Source organism: Tricharina praecox, assembly GCF_024521635.1.
Source record: "Tricharina praecox strain CBS 144465 chromosome Unknown BZA05scaffold_9, whole genome shotgun sequence".
NCBI lineage: Eukaryota > Fungi > Ascomycota > Pezizomycetes > Pezizales > Pyronemataceae > Tricharina > Tricharina praecox.
In genome coordinates, this window is record NW_026250411.1 from 202,069 (window position 1) to 225,772 (window position 23,704).

Sequence of the window (23,704 nt, forward strand, 5' to 3'; positions counted from 1 at the left end):
ACTGAACTGAACTGCACTGGTGAATGGATTGCTCGGCGGTGTGGTCCGCCGCCGGGCTGCTGACAGAGTCGGAACCGAGACGGTGGGTTGTCAGCACCACCAGCAGCAGCAGCACGAGGACCGAGAACCGAGCGAGCGTACTTTTTGGGCGCTGGTGTGCTTAGGGGAATGGAATGGAACTGGAACGCTTCGGAGCGCTGTCCGCTTCCATGGCCCGGTCCCTGCATCTTCTCTCCACAACTGCATATGGTACATACATGCCTGTGTACTACCGGTAGGTGCTCTACCTACCCTACATAGGTGAAAGTGCCTATGCCGCTCAAGTACTCTTAAGTACTATATCCTGCACGCCACGGTTCCCCACAAGTTTCCGGCACTTGGCACTTCAGTCAGCACAAGTGCCTGGAGTCCAAGACGTTGCTGTTGCCGTTGTTGTTGCTTTTGTTGTTGAAGGCCCGACAGTTGGAACTTCGACGCCACTGCCCCCCCTTCCCCCCGGGATGCCCGGGATGAGAATGAGGCCTCGGCAATTCGTGCGGATGTGTCCCGGAGGACCGGCGGCGTTTTCGTCTTTTCTCTCGGCGGCATCAAGGAACGGGTTTCGGCCTCCATCAGAGCAGATACATATGCCCCACATATGTACATACTACGGAGCCTTCAGGTTTCAACTTTCAACCTCCAGGCTGAACCCCACACTCACACGAGCCCCCCACACTCGCTCAGATAACCCCCACCCCCGCATACAATCTAGGGGTATGTAGATAGGTACTCTACCTGCATCGAGGGCGGTTTAACGAACTGATATGCTCGCCATGCTCCCTGTGCATGGAAACTGGGCAACTGAGCACTGAGCATCTCGCTCGCTCGGCAAGTATGTACCTATAGTACCGCATAACCACCACCTCGAAATAAATGTCTTCCGCGATACACGCCGTGGTACGTCAGTCCAGAATTTGCCCCTCCGCCTCCTCCTCCACCCTACGCGTCCCCTCTGTGCCGGGGAGCTGGGAAGATGCAACATCGTTCCGGGGCCTCAACTATTCGTATGTGTGCATACCGTACGCTGGACCGACGTCCCGATCAGATACATACATGTTACCCGTCCACTCCAGTCTCCAGTGCGATACCGGTATGTACCGGTAGTTCCACACCTCGAAGCGTCGTTCGATGTGCTTTACCTATCATAGTTGATGAGTAGTCGAGAATCTGTCTCACCCTCTACCCACTCCAGGCCTCATCCCGACAAGATGTCCGCACATGCATAGTTAGATGCATGGCTTCCCAACGGTCCTGACGGCCAAGCTTCTTCCTGTTCCTGTTCCTGTCCGCTTGGCCGCCACCACCCCCGCCACCGACGCCGGCGGTCTCCGGCAGTCTCCATCGGTGGTGGACTCCTTCGGCTCGTTCTACCTCATGTGACCGTTGACGGCCGCGAATTCCGTAGGTACTAGGTAGCGTCTTTGCGGAGGAAAGATTGCGGAGGAGAGAAGCCTGGCATGATCTGGATTCTGGAAGATCTGGAAGGAGCAGGAAGGAATGCCGGTGGTGGTAGTGGTGGTGGTGGTGGCGGCGGACTTTTGACGGCGTTTTTGTGTTCCCAAGGAACCAACCAAGCAAGTGGTACCGGTGCCTACCTACCCACTGTACAACCACTCCATCTCGATTCTCGATTCTCCAGACCACCTAGCAGGGTGAATCAAAACCCGTTCCGGATAAATGGCAATGGCGGTGGCTGCCGCAGCCGGCCAAGTGAACGTGGACGTGGACGGGACGTGGACGGGGACGGGGACGTCGATTTCGCCACTCAGGTAACCATCCGCAAGTAGTGATTACCGCTGTGATGAGTGACGTTTGTGCAAATACTAGTACGTAGTAGGCAGTATGTAGTACATATCGGATCCGAGAGGACCGGAGGATCACGTACCCCGTGTGGCTCCCCATTGCGTCCTGCCCGTCCTGCCCGTCCTGCCCGTCCACTCCACTCCACTCCACCACATGTGTACCTAAGTACTACCTATTCCATGTAGTATCTACAGTCTACTTGCTGACTTATGTATCTACTCTATACATATCATACCTGTAGGGGAGCATGCTTATGCCTCGATTGTGAGATCGCAATCGACCCAGCACTGGAAATCGTCACGCACGCACGCCCACACATCACACATCACACATCACACATCACACAGCATGCATGCCGGTTGCCTCCATGAGGACGCCCGAGAAGCAGAAGCAGCAAGAGGCACAAGAGGCACACGAGGCCCAAGAACGGCTTTGCATACTCTGCTAGTTGGTTAGGTAGTACTTGGGTATATGTTGGGTATAGGAAGTAGAAAGTATGGAGAGTACATGCCATACCGGTATATGTCTCGCAGTTGGGTGGGTACTCTGGCTGGCTGGCTGCCGTCTCCTGGCTGCTGCCCGTTGCCCGCTCGACGCTGCTGCATTCGCTGCTCGCTGCTTGCCTGCATTCGCTCGCCGATCGCGAACCACCCTACGCCACCGTCTGCAGCGGCGGCGAGAACAAAGAAGAAGACGAAGAAGAAGAGAAGAAGAAGAAGCGTAACAGAAGAACGTAGAACGTCGTCTTCTTCCTTTGCTCTTCATTCTTCCGCTCCTGCTCTCCTGCTCTCCTGCCACCCCCCTCCTTCTCTTCCTTGTTCCTTGTCTCGTCCTTGTCCTTGTCCCTGTCCTTTGTCCCTCGTCTCTCGCCTCCGTCCCTCGCCTCCGTCCTTCTTCTGCGGCTTCTTCTTCCTTTCTCTCTTCCGGCCATTCTCCTTCTACGATGCTTCTCCCGTGAATCCGCGTACCTAGACATCCCTTCCCTTCCCCATCCCATCCCATCCCCGTCCCATCTCCATCCCATCCCCATCCCATCCCCATTCACCGACCGAACCCTTAGCACCATCCAATCCACCATCGCACGTGCCGTGGTGTGGCCAGTCGAGCCAAGCCTCAAGCCTCAAGCCTCGAGACACCGTTTGTTGGTCCAAAGCCCGAAGCCCGAAGCCACCTCCCCACCCCCGACATCTCAGGCATCTCGTCGTCATATAGTTGGATGTGCTGCGTCGCCTGGTTCCGCTAACCAAGCACCAACCCACCTCCCACCTACCTCTACCAACCTACATACCTTACCCCTCGCTCGCCATCCGAAACTTTCCCTAGCGGCCGTGAGCGCAGCAGCCAAAAGCACGCGTCGTTCGTCGTCGGATAGAAAGAAAGAAAGTAAACCCACAAGCCCGGAGACATCAGAGCAGTTGTGTGAGGGAGAGAGCTCCACCCAAGGCCTTCACGCCATACCCCAACTTCGCGCTAGACATATCTAGAGAGTGTCTGTCCCCACCGCACCGCACTGCACCGCTCGTCCTTCGTCCTTCGGCCTTCGGCGAGAGACTCCTGCACGACTATTCGTCGGATTTACGCTCGACGCAATACATACCGTACACCCCCGACGAAGAGTATAGCCACATAAACCTTCCTCGTTCCATTCACCCTTCCATACTACTATACCCCCCCCTCACCCCACCCGGTCAACCACCACCACCAACACCAATACCCCCAACACCACCACCACTACTCGCGCATCCAACCCGCACACACACACGAATACGCAAGCTACAACACCGTCCTTTCTTTCTGGAGCTACACGGCAGGGTAGAGCTCTACCGTCTGGGATGGAAGGCTGGCTTCAGGTGCCGCCGGGCGAACGAAACATTAATTTGATCGGGCGCGCCGGGTGGAAGGTATGCGTCTGTCCGGAAATGCGGGGAGCCGCGGTAGCCGTGATTTACAAATGATAGAATCGACGTCGCTGACAATTTCGCGAACAAACTACAGCAACGCTATGTCCGCTTCAGCAACGGGATGAGTGCCTCGAAGGCGTCGACTTCCGCGGCATCGCCTGGCCGTCCCACCACTGCTGGCAGTACGACAACCGTCGACACCGTTCGTGCGACGAAGAGCGGATTGGAGCGGAGCAATTCGACGCATCAGGTTTCGGCGCTGGCTGCGGATGTTGCGAAGGATAATTGGAGCCTGGCTGTTTACAAAACAAAGGTGGGATCTCGTAGTGGCGGTGGGGTCTGTGGCGGTGGTGGCGGTCGTGGTCGTGGTTGTTGTGCGCGGAGAGCAAAAAGTCCTGACTGTTCTGTTTCTGCAGACCGATTCCGAGCCGATCGCGAGATACCCGTAAGTGGCGACATTGCACGAAGAAGCAGACAGGGAAGTTGGCCAATGTGGTTGACATTGCGTGGGGGACGATTAGGATACAACGGATTGCCTCGTGCTATATTGGCGACGTCGCGGCGAATAAGAAGAAGTCGCTCATCATGCCGACACTCGTCGTCAATCTCCGAAGCGCCGAAAACCCGCAAAACCACTTTCCCTCGGCGTCCTCGTCGTCCTCGTCGTCGCGCGCGTTTCGTCGGAGAAGCCACGACATGCCGCCGAAAGATCCGACGCGGAAGGAGGGGTCGGGGACTACGATATTATTTAGGCCCGGCGCGGAAGAACCGTATTGTCTGGAGAGGTGGGCACGAGAGATACAGTCTCGATTGATACTCGGGCCACCACCGGTACGCACAAACACCGTAGACAGCATATTGCGTGAAGGGTTCCAAGAAAATGAATATGACACTCCAACGCCGTCGCCGTCGTCATTATTTTTGATTAACGGCGAGCCCAACACGGCGCTGTTGAGCCCGTCCATCCGCTCGAAGACTAGTAATCTCTCGAGTTTGGATTCGGACGATAGATCCAGTATGATCAGTTTGGCGTCGGATACTATAGGCTCACCCAGTTCGATTGACGACCGTCGGCCGCAAACCGCGACGAGTGAGTCGGTGCGCCCGCCTTTGGGCTCGCGACACTCGTCGTCTCGGAAAGGTTCCGCTGCCACCGACATCACTACCCCTATCAAAGAGTACCGACCAGGAGAAGCGGAGGGGCCGGCTCCTGGCCGTCGGGAAACAATTCTCGACCGCTTCTTCTCCAGCGGCCATGCAAGCCCGTCCCCGAAACTCGACGGAGACGTACCGATCTCGTCGATAGCGCGGTTCGAGGCGTTGATGAACGAGCTCGAGGCAGGGCGTGGTGGCGAGCCGATAGTGCACCCGTCCGCACCGCGAACCATGAGTTCCGACCGACCTCGACGAATACCCTCCCCCACGCAGCGTGCTCTCGAATACGTCTCCACCGGCCAGATACGTAACCGGCGGCGAGGAGAGGATGACAGAGAATCGGTGTCCGAAGACCGCATATCACGTGCTTACATCACCTCCCCTGCCGCCTGCGCCTTCCAGATCTCCTCTGACCGCAGCGATAGCGACAACGACACACTCCACACCACGATTTCCTCCACCAGCACGGCCAGCATCCACAACACCAACAACAAAAACGAGCCATCATCAGCCGCCTCGACCCTCGTCCCCCCAAGCCAGGGAAAACGCCACTCCCTCGCAGACTTCTCGCTGAAGCGTCTCTCGACTCCGCCGATCTTTGGCAAAACGTCCAGCGGAGGAGGAGGCATCAGACGCGGGAGCTACGGCGATCTGACGAAACTGGCCGAAGGCGGCGAGGGCGAGGACGGCTTCGAGAGCGGCCCGGAATTTGGCACCAAGGGTGCTACTCACCTCGGCGTCGGAAGGTCGCTGTTTCGAGAGTTTTCGTTCTGATCTGACCTGAGAGCTGCTTCTGCTTCTACTCGGCTCGGCTGCGGCTGCGGCAGTAGCATGCATGCCACCGGTTGGATGTGCTGTGCTGTGCTTACATTACTTGCGTGCCTGAGCGCGGAGCGGGGAGCGGGATAATTGCCTATGTACCCGGGCTTTCTTTGGGGGATGGATGGAGTTACGGTTTATTTGCTTATATCCGGATGCGGAGGCTTCAGTATCCAAGTACTTGGGGGTTGGTTCTGTTCTGTGCTTGATTTGGGCCCTCTCCCTCCCCCTTCCCGCCCGCCGGTTTCCGTTTCTATTTCATGGCGAGGAAGGGAGCGGTTGATCCGTGCCCTTTCGCATCGTCTTTTACTAAGGTTACTTTGCTTGCTTGCTTCTCTTGCTTGCTTTTCTTACTTTTACTTTTACTTTTACTTTTTACTTTTACTTGATGCTGCCTACAGGTTAATGATTGTCGTGGCGTCGGTGCCGGCGGTGGTGGATGTGGGCGTGGGTGTGGGTTGGATGGGGGTGGGTTGGAAGGAGGGAGGAGGAGGATGGAGAGAGGGGGTTTATGTATAAAAAACGCGCGATGAGATACGAAGATGATGCTTGGTTTGGTTTTGTCAGGTTTTCTTGTACTTACTTATTTACTTTGAACGCTGAATACTCAGACTTATTTCCTTGTCCTTGTCTTTGCGCGGGTTGAGTGTGTATATACTTTCGATATGGATACCTGTGGCCCTAGGGTACAAGACAAGCAATGCGTTGCACAGGTTTAGTGACAGATACGCACCGTGAAAATTGCGTTATTGCCGGAAAATGCGTGAATTCTGCCAAGCTTTACTCTCAAGTGTGCTCTAAACTTTAAAGGTAGACGGGGAGTAGCTTTGAGAAGGAAAGTTGTTGTATTGGTCTTTGTTACGTACAAGTGTCATCCGGGAAGCATTGGAAGAGTCAATCAACCCACACAGTTAGGGTATGAAATGACTCTGGCCAATGAAGGAATGACTCTAGTCAATAATCAGGAATGATTCCAGTCACCGAGTGGGAATGACTGAGTAAACCCGCGAGACTCGAATAAAAACCCGACCTCGACAGTCTGTTGAAGTTCATGTCGACAGTGCGATGATGCTGGCCTTCGCGATGCGCATCACGGTGATGTTGGAGTATTCCTGTCTAGGTATACTGCCGCCGTGCTCTGCGCTCTCTCTCATCACCATCACCATCACCATCACCACATACACCACCGGTGAGGCTCTTTTGGTGAAGCACCGGCGGCGGTAGGCCACCGTGGCTAAGTTTGTGGCCTCGTCACCAAGAAGTTAAACTCGTTATCACAACGTGTCCCTTTGTACAATACACACTCTCTTTTAGTTGATGCCCACTACTACCATATTCGTCTCTTCTCTCACTGAAAGCCCGTCTCACAGACAGCTCCTCCCACGACAGCTCCTTGCAAGAGAGCTCCTCCATCACTTCACCACAACGCCAGCGGGCCATTCGCGGCGAAGATAGTGTGCTATCCGCGGCGAGAGGAGTGAGAAGACCAAGGCTGACAGCCGGCGCTGGACAGCAAAGACAGCAAGGACAAGGTGGAATTCGCGGCGAGGACACTGTGAGAAGACCAACTTGGCTGACTGCGAGCACAGGACACCAAGAACAGCGGCAAGCACAGCCACGGGAATGTGGTGTCCGCGGCGGGGAGGGTCTGCTATCAGCGGCGGGGAGGATGTGCTATTCGCGGCGGTGGGAGTGCGGTATGCAGCGAGGCGGTGGGGAGAGTGTAATATGCAGCGAGGCAACTGTAGGAAGGCATAGGAGGACAAGGCGCATAGTACCACGGATCCATGTATATAACGCATTTGATAGCATTGCAAATTACCTAAAAGAACGCATTTGGTAACACTGCAAAGTACCTACAAAAACGTGTTTTACAACCCAACGGATTACAAAACGCATTGCAAACGCACTGCAGAACGCATCGAAAAACACATTAAAAAACGCATTCGTCTCCAATGCGTATTTGACGCATTGCTTGTACCCTAGGGTGGATTGGATATAGACTGGTGGTCACTGGTGGTTCGCAGTCGGCTATATATCATAGGAGGTTAAAACCAACTGTACGGTACGGCAATCGTCTTGAAGCTGAGTGCATGAATCATCCGCGGTATCTGTCCAATGATTCGGTATCATACCGCCAGCACCGACCGGGTACGAGTGATGGTGGGGTAAGTAGTGTACCTACTCATTGCATGTGTGTACCCCCGAGAACAAGCTACACGAAGGACTCGATTCCCAGCCGGAAACATAGGAATTCCAAGCGTTCGTTCATACGGTTCCCGCATGTCATGAAGTATGGCTTATTTCCGTAAGGTATGGCTCTAGCTCTATGTACCTCCGAAAAGTTGTGGACCGTGAATTGGTGCTTCGAGACCTCACTCTACTTGAGTTTGAGCCTTGCTGTCGAAACCCGCCTATCATGTGATATCACCCTCTGTGAGTCGAAGTCGTGGACCGTGAATGGGTGCTGCTAGACTCCTCCTCCCCCTCCCCCCCCCCCCCCCCCCCCGGGAGCCCCCGGTTTGGGCCCCGTTTGAGCCTTGGTGTCGAAGCCCACAATCATATGATATCACGTACATAGGAATTCCAAGCGTTCATATGATTCCTGCATGGGCATAGAGCGCGGCTTCAAGACCCCCGTGAGGTAGGCACAGTAGGCACGCTCTAGCTCTACTATACTCTCCGCAAAGTCGAAATCGAAGTCGAAACCGAAGTCGTGGACCGTGAATGGGTGCTCCGAGACCTCACTCTATTTGGGTTTGAGCTTAGAATCGAAGCCCGCCCATCATGTATTGTCACCCTCCTCGGCGGGTTGGCGGGTGGATGGACGGATGGGTGGATGGGTTTCGCAGGAGTCGGTCTGCGTGTGCTACCTGGCCCTCCCTTTCCCTTTCCCCCTTCACCTCCCTACGACCACACGTGCATGGAGCGGTGAGGCGGTATCGCTTCAGTAACCAGAACGAAGACATTTTCTCTGTATGATATGTACATAGGAATTGTATGATACATAGGAATTACAAGCGTTCATACGATTCCCGCATGGGCATGGAATGCGGCTCGCCCCCGTGAGTTGGATGGGTGCTCCAAGACTCCCCCTACCCTGAGTTGAGTCGTGGTGTTGAAGCCAGCGCGTCATGTAATATCACCCTCCTCTGCAGGTTGGCGGGCGAATGGGTTTTATAAGAACCAGTGCAGTATAGGTGTGCTACTTGGCCTTCCCCTTGCTATTCGCCTTCTCCTCCCTTCCTCTTCACCCTTCCCCTTCCCCTTCCCTTCACCGTCCCCTTCCTCTTCACACGTGCGTAGTGTCGAGCCAGCACCGCTTCAATCCCCTTACCAGGTCCAATACTCAGTTCTATCTGTTCTATTCTATTCTATTATCACTCACAATTCACGATTCACGGAACATTATTGCTCGAGTTGGAGTACCCAGTGTATGTACCTAGTATAGTGTAGAGTATCACCACTTGAGTATCTGCATCCACAATCCACAATCCACAATCCACAATCCACAATCCACAATCCACAATCCACAATCCACAATTCAAGAAACGCCTCTCGCTCCCATCACATCCATCCGATCCAACCCATCCATCCCTTCCCCCCCGCCCTTTCTCCCCCCTCTCCCCCTTGGGCCTTCCCATGTTGCAACCCCTCAGTAATAAAAACAAAAAACAAAACGCCTAGTCCACTTTATAAGTAGTATCAATGAGAAGAAAGAAGAAGCAAATAAACCAAGTGTCCAGACATCCAGACAAGAAAGGCCCGCAAATGAAGCAGGAACCAACCACCGGACAGAGAAACAGAGAGCAGACCAGCCCCCCCAGCCAAAACCAAAAGCCAAAAGCCAAAACCAAAAGCCAAAGCCAAAGCCAAAACCAGAAAACGCCGTCCCATAGAGAGAAAAAAGAAAAAAATATATACACCACAAAAAACCCCCGCCGGAAAGAGAAACCAAAGAAGAAGAAGAAAACCGCAAGATAAAACAAAACAGCCATCCCCATCCCCATCCCCATCCCCATCCCCATCCCCATCCCCATGTTACTTATGTACAGTCCAATCTAGTCAATGCAACGCAGGCTGAAGTCTTTCCTTTCCGTGGTGACTGGCAGCTCTGCTATGTTTCGATGTCGCCTTCCCGTCCTTGTCCTTGTCGGTATTCTTGACACTCTTCTTCCTCCGGATGGAGTGGCGATCAGCCGAGAAGCCGACGGAGCCGAGGCCGGATTTTATCGTGTCCTTGATGCTCTCGATGGCGGAAGAGCGCTGGGACACCACCGTGTCCATCAGCACGACCGGATCGACGTTGATCTTGACAAAGAGCCGCGAAAAGAGGTACTGTTCGCCCTGGATGTTGTAGAGGGGGAGGTGACGGTAGCCTGGCGGATGGCATTAGCAAAGACCCCCCAAAAAAATATATAGAGAGAGGTGGATGGAGACGTACCTTGCTGCAGGGAGATCAGCTTGGCCGTGTACGTGGCAATGAGACTCTTGTCATCGCCACCCTCCGAGTTGTAGACGGAAAAGCGGACGAACACGAGATCCTCAAACTTGGTAACCAGACTGAATTTCATCTTCTCCTGAAAGATAGGGTGGAAACCATCGTCATACACGACCTTGGTGCGCCTCTTCTGCGGCGCGCCCAGCCCGCTGATTCCCTTCGAGTCGCCAACCTCAATCCCGCCCTCGCTGGTGGATGTGCCCTTGGTCTTGTCGTCGGCAGTGAACACCTCGACCTCGACGTACGGGTCGATGGTGTCGTCGGCCTTGTGGCCCGAGCGCGAAAGCTGCTGCGCAGAGATGACCTTGATCGAGAACGAGACTTGCTTCTTGTCCTTCTTCAGCTTGGCATCCGCCGCATCCGCAGGAGGATCGAAAGTTGTCCGAGAACCGCGAAGGACTTTGGGCTTGAGCACATATCCGCCTTTGTCGTCGGCGGACGCAAACATGGCTTCGTTCAATTGCACGCCGAGGTCGTATGTCTGCCAGTTGAGCGCGACCATCTGCACACCCCTTCTCCAGAAACCCAACGGATCGAAATTCGAAGAGTTCACGCGGAAGCCGGACGGATACACTCGCATGAGGTAGCGGACATTGTGCTTCTCCAATTGCGCTTTCTTCTCCGGGTCTTTGCAGAATTTCAGCAGCGACTTTTCCTGGAACGAAAAGATGTGGTTGAACGTTTTGCTCTCTGTTCGGTCATCGTCAGTAATGCTCAATCATGCGCAATCACTTCGATTGGGACTCACCTGGAAGTGCGAAGTTGCGGAACTTCTGTCCGCGACAATAGACACCCAATTTCCCAAGCTCATGGGCAATCTTCATCGTAGGCTTCGGCTCTTTCTTCTTGCCTTCTCCCGATCCACTGCCGCCGTCGTCGGACTCACTGGTATTGCTGGTCGAAGTGCTGTTCCCAGAATTATTCCTCAGGAAGCTATAGCGCTTGGGGGGAGACGTGCTGCTGGCGATGCTACCACTCCCGGTACGTCTTTCCATGGCGTCGAAATCGTTCTTGAGCAGCGCCGACTCCTTCCGCTCGCTGCCCTTGACCTTGACCAAGATGCGATGCTTCAGCTCCTGCGGACTGGGGAGGGTCATGCTGTTAGTCATGAAGGGATCGGTCACCAGCTTCTCGCCGAGGATGTTGACGAGGTGCTCGGCCATCTTGACTTGCTGCTCCAAGCCGCAGTGGACTTCCAGCGAAAGGATCACCGGATATGGCGAAGCGAGGAACGCGTATTTTCCGATCGCCGCAATGACGTCCGAGAACAAGCATTCGCTCGTTCCGGTGTGTCCGTGAGTGACCACGGGCCGACCATCGTCACCATCCCAGCAGTCAATCTCAACACAGCGGCATCCCCGTTGCAAAACACGGATGTAGCCCTCGACCGATGATTCGCCGCGAACTTGTCGTCCCATAAGGTATGTGTTATGGGAGCTCGAGCAATAGTACTCGTTCAACGGACGATCCAGCATGTTGTTCGGGGACGAGGCCAGGAGTGGGGGGTTATACGAGGACGAAAGAAGGAACGAGGTAAACGCCTCCTGATCCATCCGCATATTCTCGATATCCTCGCCTTGCGACTGAACTTGTCCATCGGCCTGCTCCGCCTTGAAAGACTGCCGACAAAACTTTCGGAACACCTTATCCACCTGCGCGCTATCGGCAGCAACATCGACCTTCTGAACGTCCCTCAAGAACGTCTGGAACTCGTGCCTGACCATCCCTCCGAGGGGGTTCGCAACAATACCTTCCCAGATACCCTTGATCTCTTCCCTCTCTTTCAGGAGCTTCACGAACCGTTCAAATTCGTGGAAGTTGAGGTGCCCCGAATTGTCACGATCCGCGCGCTTGAATTTTTCCTTCAGGAGCCTTCTGGAACAATTGACGTGGATATCACGACAGAGGCGCTCGACATCTTCAAAGGTCAATTTGTCTGCCGTCTGCGAGTCGGAAGCCCGCTTGGTGGCCATGTAATTCCTCCAGTGGGCGTCGACAAACTTCTCCCCTTGCATAGCCAAGCCCGCCATCATTTCCGTGCGGAATCTGTTGATCGCCTCGAGTGTGGTGGTCCAGGTGTTGAACAGTTCCACGGTGGGAGCGACCACATGCAAGAGCTTCAACTTGCCGCCCTCCTTATTGTCGACGTACGTGATCGTGATCCAGCGGTCCTCGTGATCCGACGAGATCTGCAGTTCTTCGCGGTAATTCCGAGCATTGGCGCCTGTGCGTATTTCCTTCATGTCATCCACGTAGAACCGCGAAGATTGTTTTGTTGGATCCCACGAGACCCGGGCCTTGTTGACATCCAATTTGAAAGTTCTCGTCGTCTTCTTTTTCCGTGTGATCCTGGTCATTGGCGTTCCCCTCTGCAGTTCTTCGGGCACGAGGATTCCACCGTTTGGTGGATCCCCGGAAACGGCGATAGCAGCGTCTGCGGCTGGAGCCAGCAAGCTGTTGGGCCCGTCCACCTGGTCGGTAACCGCTGTTTCATCGTCGTCCAGATCGTGGTGCTGTATTCCCAGCCGTCCGATATCTCCGCTCTGGCTTTCGCCGCGATTCCGTACGAGGACCGGGCCGGTCCGTTCTTCGTGATCGTTCGCAGCGGAGGATGTCCGCCGCCTCAGCTTATTGGCGGCCTTCTGTGATACCCTCCGTACCAAACCGCCGGCCGCGGTCACCAGGGAGTCGCTGGTAGTGGTGCTGCTGGCGGGAGGAAGTGATATTGGGTGGACTGGTGAGGAATTCTGGCGAGCCCTCAATCCCCGCGGGGAAGGTATGGGGGATATCCGTGGTGATGTCCGTGTTTGAGGTCCGCTGTGGTGCCATGTTTGGGACGACTTATGCCGGAGTGTAGGTATCTCACAGTCGCCCAAGGTGAGCTGCGGTATTGACGGCGTCGATTGTGTCGCAGTCACACTCGGTCGTGGTGACGGCCGTGGTGACGGCTGCGGCGATGGCTGCGGCGATAGCTGTGGTGATGGCTCTGGTGGAGGGGTGAGGGTTTCTAGCTGTAGCGTAGCGATTCGTGCCTCCAGGAAAGTGCCGTCTTTTGGTGAGGGAGTGGAGACGACCTCCATGGGAGTCAGGATTAGGGGTGATGCAGTTGGGTCGGTCATGGATACCAAACTAAGCTCGGAGACCGGCACACCCGAATTCGGATTCTGGTGAACGGATATATTTGGGTATTTATGTGGGTACTTTCGTGTGTATGGAAGTGCTTAGTGCGTGTGCGAGTGCTTGGGTAGGTGTGTATGCGTGGTGTCGGTATAGCTGTAGGGAGGTCGGCGGTACAGTGTGCTGTATGCGGGGTGGGGGGCAGGGTTCACTTTTGAATAGACGTGAGCTCCCGCGTAGAGGAAGGGTGCATGCACATGCAAATGCAGCGCTTTTCTTTTCGGATTGCAGGGAAATACGTAAAGGTGGACAGACCAGCAATTTTGGGGGGTGCTCGGATGATGAGATATATGATGAGATGAATTGAACGAGCTCAACCAATGGCCGGCTGCTGTATCGTATGCTTGGTGGTGGGGTGGGGCACTCAAGAGGTACGGGATATGAGTCTATGAACTCTGTGTCCCTTCCAGCTCTACCGATTGCTTCCCACTGCGCACTTTCTCCCTCTCTACCGCTCACCTTCCGCCTCTCAGCCGCTCTGTGGTGAAGCGCGCGGTGTTGGTATGTCGTCACTGAGGCTCGTCGGATGTGTCTGTTCGTGTGGGCGCTGCTTTGCGGCGGAGGAGACTCTCTCTCTATCTCTTTCTCTCTCTCTTTCTCTTTTGGTGATATCCGTCGCGTGTTCCCTCCCGACTGAGACGTCCCCTATCGATAATCGATCAATCCCACCAACAACCCCTCCAACAATTGCCAATCAACCCTGTCCACCAACTGCTACTACCACCAACAACAAGAAGCTGCTGACGACGGGTTTCCAGTGTGGGGGATGGTGACGCTCACAGGGTAGTGTTGATGTTGGTGTTGGTTTGGTTGTGGTTGTGGTTGTGGTTGTGGTTGTGGTTGTTATTGAAGTAGTGATTCGCGGCAGTAGTGGTGGTAGTGGTGGTAGTAGTTGTAGTAGTGGTGATAGTTGTAGTAGTATAACAACGGCGACAACAGCGGCGGCGGCGGCGGCGGCGGCGGGCGGTTGAATATCCGGCAGGGAGAGATGTATCAAAGGGCGAGGACGAGAGAAGGAGAAGGAAGAGGCCGTAGCAAAATCCGACATGAGGAGCTTTGAAGGGACGTGGGGTAGCTTTAAAGCATACCGTTCAAGCTATTGGTGCTAAGCTGAGAAGTGAGACATGGAGTGAGGTGAGGCAGGTGTATTTTTTTTGCTTTTTTTTGGTAAGGTAAGAAGTAAGTGAGTCGAATACTTAGGCAAGGACGGATGGATATGGGTCGTGCGTGGGTTCGTCTTGGTCGGCAGTGCAGTGGGCAGTGGGCAGAGCGCAGAGCGCAGAGCAGAGCAGAGCGCAGGGTGCTTGGATGCTTGGCCTGCGTGATGTCGCTTTTGCGAGAGGGGGGCGGGTTGCTGGTGGTAGTATTACTGCGCTGGTGCTGGAGTCTGCGTGAGCATCATCGTTAAAAGTCGCTACGGACTGCTATTGGATGGCGGGAACGGATGCAAGACGGTTGTGGAAGGCTGTCGATTAACTAGACTTGGGTGTTGAGTAAGTAGGGAAGTAAGTACGGCAGCCAAGGTTGCAGAACCTCGATATTTGGGTGGTGGCCGGGTTTCTTTTTGGGAGGGGAGGGGGGTGAGGGGGCAGCAGGAAGATTATTATTGGCGTGGCATCGACATTCCCACCCACGGCAGCACTAACGAGCGACGCAGCCGAGAATCCGCCGCTTCCCACAGGCTGGCGACCGAAGAAACCATTCGGCTCAATCTAGCACCGGTAGAGTCTTCTACGCTGGTGCTGTTTCCGTGCTAGAGAGCACGCGCGCGCGAGAACTGCATTCTGCCAACCATCAATCATTCCAGCGCGGCGGCGGCGACGGCGGCGAGGGGGAAGGAGGCGAGGCGGAGAGGCTCTGCTGCTTCGAGATGGCAATGCCGACATTGATCTCCGCGGTCCTAGATACCAGTGCTCCAAGACGACCGGCGTGCAGTTTGGGGCCTGAGTGAAATGCGGAGTGGTGTGGAGTGGGACCCGGTAAGACACTGGGATTGGCCATGGCCACTGCTCACATGCTTTCCTGTTCCTCCTTTTGCTCCTCCTGTTCTCCTTCTCCGTCTCCGCGCCGCGTGAGTGAAACAATGCCGACGCTTCCACCGCACTGGACTGGAGAAGTCTTAGCATAGGTAATACATCCCCGCCGAGCACATAGCGTACCTAGGCAGGTATGTAGAGTAGGTATCCATGCCGTCAGAGAGCCGCAGGTCGGGGGACATTCTCTTCTTCGACCGTATCGGTAGAAGCGAAAGCGAGCTCAAGGAAGGAAGGAAGGAAGCCCTGGGCACGATGGTGATGATGATGCTGATGCTGTTGGTGCTGATGCTGTGCTGTGCTGTGCTGATGGCCCTGCCGAGCTGACCGAACTTCCGCAATCCTCCAGTGTCAGGGTATGATAGGTACAGACATACATGCATCTCCTCGACTCACAGCCCACCGCGCCCCCAACTGCTTCGTTCCCTCGTCTCTCGTCCTTCTTCCCTCTTCCCTTCTTAACGGTTATCCTGGTTGGGCTGGGTACATAACGGATGGGATATGATATGTGTAGCAGATGTCTGGCTGAGATGAGAGCGCCCCCTCCCCTCGCCTCCCCTCCCCTTCCCCCCTCTCTCCGCGGTCCGTCGGCACTCAGACATACCTCCCTCCATACTCAGATCCTCTAGCTAGTCTGTAGCAATTCTAGGCTGACGTCGTCACCGCTGGTGCTGTCCATCCACTGTCCGTCCACAGTGCTACGAAACCGCCTAGTGAACGAAACAACATTTGGGCCCCACGCGCGCGCGGCGTCGCGCGGCGCCTGTCATGGGCCCAGCTGCCCAGCGCCCAGCCTTCGACGTCTTGGATGCCACGTTTGTCGTCTCGACCCCGCCGCCGAGCACGAGCGAGCGAGCGAGCAAAGAGGGAACGAACGAGGGGGGGAGGGCAGGGAAGTGAGGTGTGTGTGCCTCGCGGCCCTTGGCATTCAGGGTCCCCGGAATCGGAGAAAAAGAAAAGAAAAAGACGAAGACGACGAAAAGACGAAAAGTGTCGACAAGACATGACCGTACTCGAGATAAGTAAGCAAGTATGGTACGCATGTGTACATAGGGTATGAGGTACAGCGTATTCGCGTGGCGAGGCCTGCCAGCCTGCCAGCCAATGTTGCCGTGCCCGCAGCCTGCTCGCCGGTGCTCCGTTCGTTCGTCTTGACTCTGGCTTTGCCTTTGCGCACATAGGTAGCTGTCATACGGTAGAGTACCGTCGAGCAATAGGCGACTCGCTGGACGCCGCGCGCGCCACCCGCTCGGCTGTCACGGGAATATGGTACGCACTGAGCACATACTGCACGCTCTACAGGCTACAGTTTCCCCTGCACCGGGGGGTGCACGGCGAGAGCGGCGAGCTTTTGAGGCGGGGATGGGAGGGGACTCAGGGAGGGGAGGGCGAGCGAGCGTGACGATGATGATGACGGTGAGAGGTGCAGGGTCGTGTACGGTAGTACTCACCTAGTAGTGCACCTTCTGGCAAACGAACCGCTGCGGGGTCCACGGTACTCTAGGTACTGCGCAGTGCGAACATAGTATAGGTGGTACATACGGACTGGACTGACTCCCTCTGCTCACAGCTCCCTGGGCGACGGGGACGGACGGGAGGGTCGTTTACGCCGAAGCATCAGAAAGCGGAAAGAATTGTTGATTATCATTACCATACCTTACCATACCATAGCCCATTCCCCAACCCCATTATCCCCTAGCTCAACTCAAAGCACAGCTTCGCTGATATGGTATGTACGGTCGGCCAGACGGCATTAACGCTGATGTCTGGACTCTGCCCCTCCCCCAACCAACTAACAGTATGATACATCACCTCGCACCTCAATAATAGCTGTTCGGGTTATTCATCAACCCACGAGTAACTAAAGGTGAGTACTTGGGTGTGTATAGGGGCTGCCGGTGCGTCCACTGCCACTGCCACTGCCTCCACCCAGACGGTAGGAGCAGTACACAGATAACTAATACGACACACATGCAGGCTTCAGCTCGACAAGGGTCACCCAATACATACATGCATCCATCCATCGTAATATCACGACACCGGCTTCATCGATAAGCCCTGCCAGTATTGAGGCACAGGCACCGACGCGGTGAGATTACTCAATCCGTTCACTCACTCAGTCATCCACTCCCAAGCTACGACCACGACGAGAGGGGCAACGAGGGCGTGCTTCGGTATTGCTCGCTCAATGGATCGTCTATCTACGAACGCAGGCGTGCTTTGGTATTACTCGTTTCGATGCATCATCTAGATACACACGCAGGCGTATGTACCGGAACAACCTCCCAGCGCTCCCCAAGCCAGACAAGCGACAAGCAGCAGCAGCAGCAATGCCCGATCGATTGCATAATCGGCGCTGCGCAGAATGATATCGATCTCGATCCCACGCCTAATCAGTGCTCTATGCTAGACATAGGTACATATCATACATATCATACATATCATACATATCATACCGTAGTTGCCGTACACCTCTCTCTCTTCGGCACCGTGGAAGTGACGGAGACTAGGCAGCTGTACCTACTACAAACTTACCTGCCCCCCTACCTACCGACCATCAGATCAGATCAGTAAGCGGCGTATCTATGCCATGCCTGTGTTTCATCGATAGCAGATGCGTTCACTTGCACCCACCGTGAGGGCACACAGTACTACCGGTACATACCCAAGTACCTACAGCACCTACCACAGGCAAGGAGGGAACGAACGGATCAAGGCACATCAGAAGAAACCCGAGAGCAAAGCGAAACATCGCCGGTGGGCCGGTTGAGATCCCAACTTCCCTTCCCTTCCTTACCGCAGCAAGTCGCAAGTATCATATGTACATATCATACATACCGGTATGTAGGTGGTTATCTCACTCAATCGGAACTCTCACGGATGTGATAACTCGCAGTGCCGTTTCGTTCGTCATTCGATTCTCCCCCTCCTCCTCATGCTCGTGTTCATGCTCTCGTAGCCAGTACATGGTGTGTCTCAGCTCTCACGTTCCTCAAACCGAATGCTCCACGACTCCGACCTCTCGTGCGGAATGCACGCACCAAGGCGCCTGCACTATCTGCACCCATTGCCGACTGCGCATCTTAGTTACCCCAGACTTTCTCTTGCAGTTGCAGTTGCACCCTCTCAGATCCTTCAAAACCGCAACATCACTCGTTCCCTCCCTCCTTCCTTCCCTTCCTTCCCTCCCTTCCTTCCTTCCTTCCTTCCTTCCTTCCTTCCTTCCTTCCTTTTTTCTTCCTCTTGCAAAGCTCTAAATATCACCTTGCTCCACCGGTACCGTACGCACATGCAAGCAGTGGTAGGCAGCTGGTAGGCAGCAGTCCTGTATGTAGAGTACCTGTACCTGTTAGGGCTGCCGGGCTGCCATATTACCTCCATGTCGTCGTCGCACATGAGGCACGGTCTAAAATCTCACAGACAGAGGGCCCTATATAGAGTATCTACATAGAGTAGGTAGAGTACTATATCTACATCTTCCTTTTGAACACCAGCGGCCAGCGGTCAGCCAGGAACGGAGGAAGCGACGAGAAATAGAAATAGAAAATCGCCCGAAACGACAATTAGTGGTCCGTGCATGGGGGCTTACTTACTCTGGTTACTCTCTGTGGCTCGTGGCACTTCCTTTTTTATTCCAGAAAATCCTCCAAGCTCCTCCTGTCCTCCAGGGAAAATAATGGCAGGGATACTTGCAGTGCCAGTGTGCAGTGGTCCAGTGGAATAACCCAAAAAAAAGAAAACCTGTCGTCAAAAAAAAAAAAAAACTCCAGCCCAGCAGCCCAGCTTTCTTCTTCGAGGTAGAGTAGAGTACCTTGCCCTCGTCCGGAGTCTTGACTTCTGGCTGAGTCGCTGGAAAGCCTGAAAGATCCCCGCTCCGCTGTGTGCGCGCCTGCGCTCGGGTTCGGACTGGGCCGCTGGTTCCGGCAGTGTGCTCAGTGGTCGCGAAGCCGGAGTCCCTCTCTCTCGCCTTGCAGAGGACGAAGGTTGCAGCGGCTGGGCGGGGACTTTGATACTTTGCTTTGCTGGTCAGCCGCAGGGGAATTACGTGTACCATATGTATCTCCCTACGTAGAGTACCGTATGTACCGTTCACAGTGCACACAGCCAGCCCGCTCCGCTCTGCTCTGCTGCACGACACAAGTGCCTTTGACGAAGAAGAACCTGGCGGACCTTCAGTTCACTTTACTTTACTTCACTTCAAAGTTCACCTCACCGCCTAGCCTTGTGCTCTTGCGGCATGACTAGACTAGTCGCATGCGTCCGAATTGAATTGAATTGCACTTTTGCAGCTTTCCAACCCTAGGATCATAGATAGCATAGCGGCTGCTAACTCGGCACTCTCGGGAGCGTCATTGACCAGCTAGGTACTCTAGCTACAACTTACTCGCCCAGCCCCGGCTGCCCCAGGCCAGAATTGGGGTGCCGAGCAAGAGAGGGGGGAGGGGGCGGTGTGGCATGGCATGTCCCCGACTCCCCGCCCCCGCGGTTTTCACCCCACTCCACACTCCACTCCACGTATGTACAGTTCATACGATACGCGTACCTTGTATGTATGATAGCTGATGGTAGGATTGGCGTTGTCCGCTCCCACTTCCGCAAGCTCACAGTTGCAAAGTTGCAAAGAAAGTTCGTGTCGTGTCGGGAACTTGTCCTACGTATAACTAGTATAGTACCCAGCCTGCGAAGTGCGAACGAGATCGAGCCAAACACGTTGCGGGAATCCAGATGGACGCCGGAACTGACGGAGAGGGTGGGGAGGGGCGAGGAGGGGAGGGTGGGGCAAGAAAGGTGCGGTACGAGTATATACGGCTGTCCAAGAGGAGACAAACCGGCGCGGGCCTATGTAGGTAACTATCTATCTTAGTAGGAATCCCGCCCAGCCAGTCAGTCAGCCGTAGGACGACTCACGAGGACTCGTATGTACGCCATGGTTAGAGTATCCACCCACCACCCACCCCTCATCACCGACGACCGACCGGTTCCCTTGGCTTACATACATACGCCCTCAGTCGACGACGACGACGCCGCGCCAAATGAGCCCGCCAGCCCGCCAACCCCCCGACCCCGACCCCCGACGCGCGCCCAGATCCGCCCAGATTATCAGATAAAGGCGGTGGCCGGAAACGGCTGGGACAAGAGACTCCGGTGGTGTTCTAGAGCATCTTGGCGCCAGGCATTGTGATTTCATGGCAGCTTTCCTTCCTTCCCCCGGCAGGTATGTACCATACATACCATACATACCATAAGACGAGCGAGTCGGAAAGAAAGAAAGGAAAAGAAAAGAACTCGACCCGTACATAAGATCGGAAGCTTCTGCCGCGTCGTACGACGTATTCATTCGTTCGTTCTTGTTGGCCCTGGCCCTGGCGCCGTACACCTGGGGAGGGGGAGGGGAGGGGAGGGATACCTTGCGAGTGACGATGACTGGTTTGCCTTCCGGATTGGCGGGGATGTGCCCCTCCCTCGGCGCCCAGATGCTGATGCTGATGGCGGGGGATTCTGTAAATCTCACCGCCAACTGCGCCCAACGGGAGCTGAACCCTCAACCCCCACCGTCTCTTCATTTGGGGATTATGGTGTTGGCTCGAGACGCGGTGGGAGGGGGTATGTAGGTTGTAGATGCACGGCAAAAGATACTGGGAAACGAAAGTTTTTCTGCGCCCAGAGCTTGGTTATGGTTTGCCTCCGACTTCTCTATCATCTCCCGCGTTGGCAAACTGCCTTCATCATACCATGGCGACATACGTATGACAGAAGCCCAGCATAAATTCCTGGCCCGGTGTGTACGATAGGTATCCATTGAGTTGCCGTGTAACGACTCGATCGCGACGGGCAAAAAGCATGAACATGAAGCATGAGCATGAGCATCATGCCATGAGCATCATTGCATTTGCATGAATACACCCCAGCTTCGAGACCACCGCTCCGGCATATGCCAATGTCGTTTTAGTATAGGTAGGCAGGTAGGCAGGTAGGCAGCCTTCGGCCCTCGGACAAGCCTTTGCTTGCAAGGCATCGCTCGGTAGGTAATGCGTCTCGCCGGCCGGTCCGCTCGGCGTTCCAAGACTCACCGCCCATCACTAGCGAACAGACACACGCATAGTAGGTATGTATGTAGCATAGAGACAAGCCGGTGAGTGTTTTGCAGAAGTAAGCGTCTGTTCCCGGATCGTGGTAGGTCGTCGGACAATTCATACGCAGGTACGGTAGAGTTCCACCCGCGGTAGCGATAGCCGCTCTAGGCGAGGCGGTTAGAGTAGGCAGGTAGAGCGAAGCCACTGGTCTTCTCACTCATCTCGCCCCCGCATCCTGAAGCTCCCCCCTCTCATCGGTCAGTATGTAACAAAGTACTCCACCCATCACTCAGTGGCTTTTTATACATACCCACCACCTCCTTTCACCGCCCTCCGCCGTGTCGTCGTGTCGTGGTTGGGAGCCGGAGCGAGAAGCGGCAAAATAACCCCGCCCTCTCGCTTGATGGGGATAAAAACCAGCGTGGCAATCGAGCCGTTGTCTGTGGCCCCATGCGAGTGCGGACGGCGGGATGTGGGTGGTGGTAGTGGTGGTGGTGGTGGTGGTGGTGGTGGTGGTTCTTCTGGGAACGCGGAGCTGCCTCCGCTCGCCACCCCTGCCCATGTGGGCTTTCGGTACCGACCCTGGGTTTTTAGTGACATGTACGGATCGGAGCTAACTGGCGGGACCATGGAATCTGGGAACTCAAGCTTTCGATAAAAATAAACGTGGCGGCCGACTTCGGTGGTGGTGGTGGTGGTGGTGGTGGCCTGCCGCCCGTGGGAGAAGGGGATGGGTGGGTGGGCCCGTGAGTGGGCCCGTGAGTGCGGAGATGCCGGGCGTTGTTTTCATCCCATCTCTTCCCATACCGGCCTCCGAGAACATCGCTGTTTCGTATGGAGCGGGTACTGGACAGTCGGTTACCTGCTCTATGGGTAACCCTACTCCATGATTTGGGCAGACGTGTTTACCGTACCTACCCAAGAGCCGTCCAGAGCTAAGAGAAAGGCAGTCCTCATCTTCTCGCCCTTGGATGGAAATAATCACACACCGCCACGACACGCCAGCTCGAAGCAATAGCGATATCGAGCACACCGACGAAGCAAGGAGAGCGGCGCACACGAGCAAAGGGACTGCTGATAAATGGTGTTCCGTGCGCAGCTCCAAGTGGTCCGGCTCAGCTACCAGCCGGATCCGACTGCTACAACCTACTCTACTTCCAGGGAGCAACGCTGTAACGGCGGCCATGACAGAGTAAACATGCTTCCGATGGCTCCAGGCAAAAGATTCGACTCGAGTCAATTCAAATAATCACTCGTCTAGGTACTCTACATAGACGAGGCAAGCCGTGGTGCGAGTAGGTACCAGTGTAAGAACGAACGTTTGCAAACCACGGAAGTATCCACATCATCGCCACCAACCAAACAAGAGAGGTGGAGACGTATGTAGATCCGGCCAAAGCTTACTCTAGCGTAAAGAAGCCCCACATCTACGGAACAACCCAAAGCGGAAATGAGATGTGCGGGAACATCGACTCTGCGCTACTTTCAGTGCTCTAGATAATCAGACCGTCGCTGATCGAAGACAGCACGGAGTCTCGCCAGCCCGAGTACATATCTTTGTGCCGTGGATACTCGGGCATAGTCAGCGTAATCGGAAGGGGCAATGATTATCTGAGGCTGTGGGCACTGGGGAAGGCGTCGTAGAGACCAATTGATTCAAAGTTCGAACGCCTTTTGGGTGGTTCTCGCCGACGCCGTGAGAAGTTACACTTGACGCTAACCACTTTTCCAGGACCGGACCCGGTACCAAAACTTTCCGGACTCGATGATCAATCATCATGTCCGGGTAGGTATTTACAGTTCCGGAACATGTGAAAGCATGGTATGTAGCCTGAGACTATGTAGGCACTTCGAGACCTACTCTACATACGAGTAGATGGACATTACATGCTAGTAAGTTGGTAACTACTCCCCGCCCGGGCACGACAGATTATCCTTTCCGCCCCACATTTTGGTGTGAATCCGAGCCCTCCCCGGAGATTGGCTTTCCACTGGCTGACGACGCCCTGGATGATTTGTCACTTTCCATGTGACATGCACGCACACGAACGCACACAGAGAAATAGAGGCTCCAGGTGTCTCAGAGTCTTTTCCGTTGGCTATACAACGGAGGTACTTTACGCCAGATCAAAGCTCAGATTTGGCCCTACGGCCTTGATTCCCACTCGCAGCTAGTGAGTCGGGCACAGCCCATCACTCATC

At 55.0% G+C, this 23,704-nt stretch overlaps 5 protein-coding genes across 5 annotated transcripts; 3 read left to right on the forward strand and 2 right to left on the reverse strand.

Moving 5' to 3' along the window:
- Nucleotides 1–1,722: 1,722 nt before the first annotated feature.
- Nucleotides 1,723–2,579, forward strand: BZA05DRAFT_435498 (uncharacterized protein; the record flags this gene model as incomplete). The annotated part of the gene is made up of 4 exons (XM_051486373.1): nucleotides 1,723–1,808; nucleotides 2,028–2,053; nucleotides 2,084–2,106; nucleotides 2,376–2,579. The coding sequence occupies 4 exons, from the start codon at nucleotides 1,723–1,725 to the stop codon at nucleotides 2,577–2,579; spliced, it is 339 nt and encodes a 112-aa protein (XP_051340284.1).
- Nucleotides 2,580–3,279: 700 nt separating this feature from the next.
- Nucleotides 3,280–5,914, forward strand: BZA05DRAFT_268607 (uncharacterized protein). The gene is made up of 4 exons (XM_051480207.1): nucleotides 3,280–3,743; nucleotides 3,838–4,056; nucleotides 4,160–4,188; nucleotides 4,265–5,914. The coding sequence occupies exons 1-4, from the start codon at nucleotides 3,675–3,677 to the stop codon at nucleotides 5,670–5,672; spliced, it is 1,725 nt and encodes a 574-aa protein (XP_051340285.1). The 5' UTR covers nucleotides 3,280–3,674; the 3' UTR covers nucleotides 5,673–5,914.
- A 3,323-nt stretch (nucleotides 5,915–9,237) lies between these two features.
- On the reverse strand, nucleotides 9,238–9,757 carry BZA05DRAFT_394553 (uncharacterized protein; the record flags this gene model as incomplete). The annotated part of the gene is made up of 1 exon (XM_051483339.1): nucleotides 9,238–9,757. The coding sequence occupies one exon, from the start codon at nucleotides 9,755–9,757 to the stop codon at nucleotides 9,401–9,403; it is 357 nt and encodes a 118-aa protein (XP_051340286.1). The 3' UTR covers nucleotides 9,238–9,400.
- Nucleotides 9,736–13,600, reverse strand: BZA05DRAFT_268672 (uncharacterized protein). The gene is made up of 3 exons (XM_051480208.1): nucleotides 10,967–13,600; nucleotides 10,162–10,908; nucleotides 9,736–10,096 (listed from the first exon to the last, which is right to left on the reverse strand). The coding sequence occupies exons 1-3, from the start codon at nucleotides 13,335–13,337 to the stop codon at nucleotides 9,783–9,785; spliced, it is 3,432 nt and encodes a 1,143-aa protein (XP_051340287.1). The 5' UTR covers nucleotides 13,338–13,600; the 3' UTR covers nucleotides 9,736–9,782.
- An 8,372-nt stretch (nucleotides 13,601–21,972) lies between these two features.
- Nucleotides 21,973–22,698, forward strand: BZA05DRAFT_417852 (uncharacterized protein; the record flags this gene model as incomplete). The annotated part of the gene is made up of 2 exons (XM_051485479.1): nucleotides 21,973–22,102; nucleotides 22,508–22,698. The coding sequence occupies 2 exons, from the start codon at nucleotides 21,973–21,975 to the stop codon at nucleotides 22,696–22,698; spliced, it is 321 nt and encodes a 106-aa protein (XP_051340288.1).
- Between the last annotated feature and the right edge of the window lie 1,006 nt (nucleotides 22,699–23,704).

Excerpts from the sequence above, each read along its gene's own strand:
- BZA05DRAFT_268672 (XM_051480208.1), bottom strand. The coding sequence starts at position 13,337 with ATGACCGACCCAACTGCATCACCCCTAATCCTGACTCCCATGGAGGTC. Across the intron at positions 10,909-10,966 it reads CCGCAACTTCGCACTTCCAG|AGAGCAAAACGTTCAACCAC; the intron begins GTGAGTCCCAAT and ends ATGACCGAACAG. Across the intron at positions 10,097-10,161 it reads GCTGATCTCCCTGCAGCAAG|GCTACCGTCACCTCCCCCTC; the intron begins GTACGTCTCCAT and ends GCCATCCGCCAG.
- BZA05DRAFT_268607 (XM_051480207.1), top strand. The coding sequence starts at position 3,675 with ATGGAAGGCTGGCTTCAGGTGCCGCCGGGCGAACGAAACATTAATTTG. Across the intron at positions 3,744-3,837 it reads TCGGGCGCGCCGGGTGGAAG|CAACGCTATGTCCGCTTCAG; the intron begins GTATGCGTCTGT and ends AACAAACTACAG. Across the intron at positions 4,189-4,264 it reads GAGCCGATCGCGAGATACCC|GATACAACGGATTGCCTCGT; the intron begins GTAAGTGGCGAC and ends GGGGACGATTAG.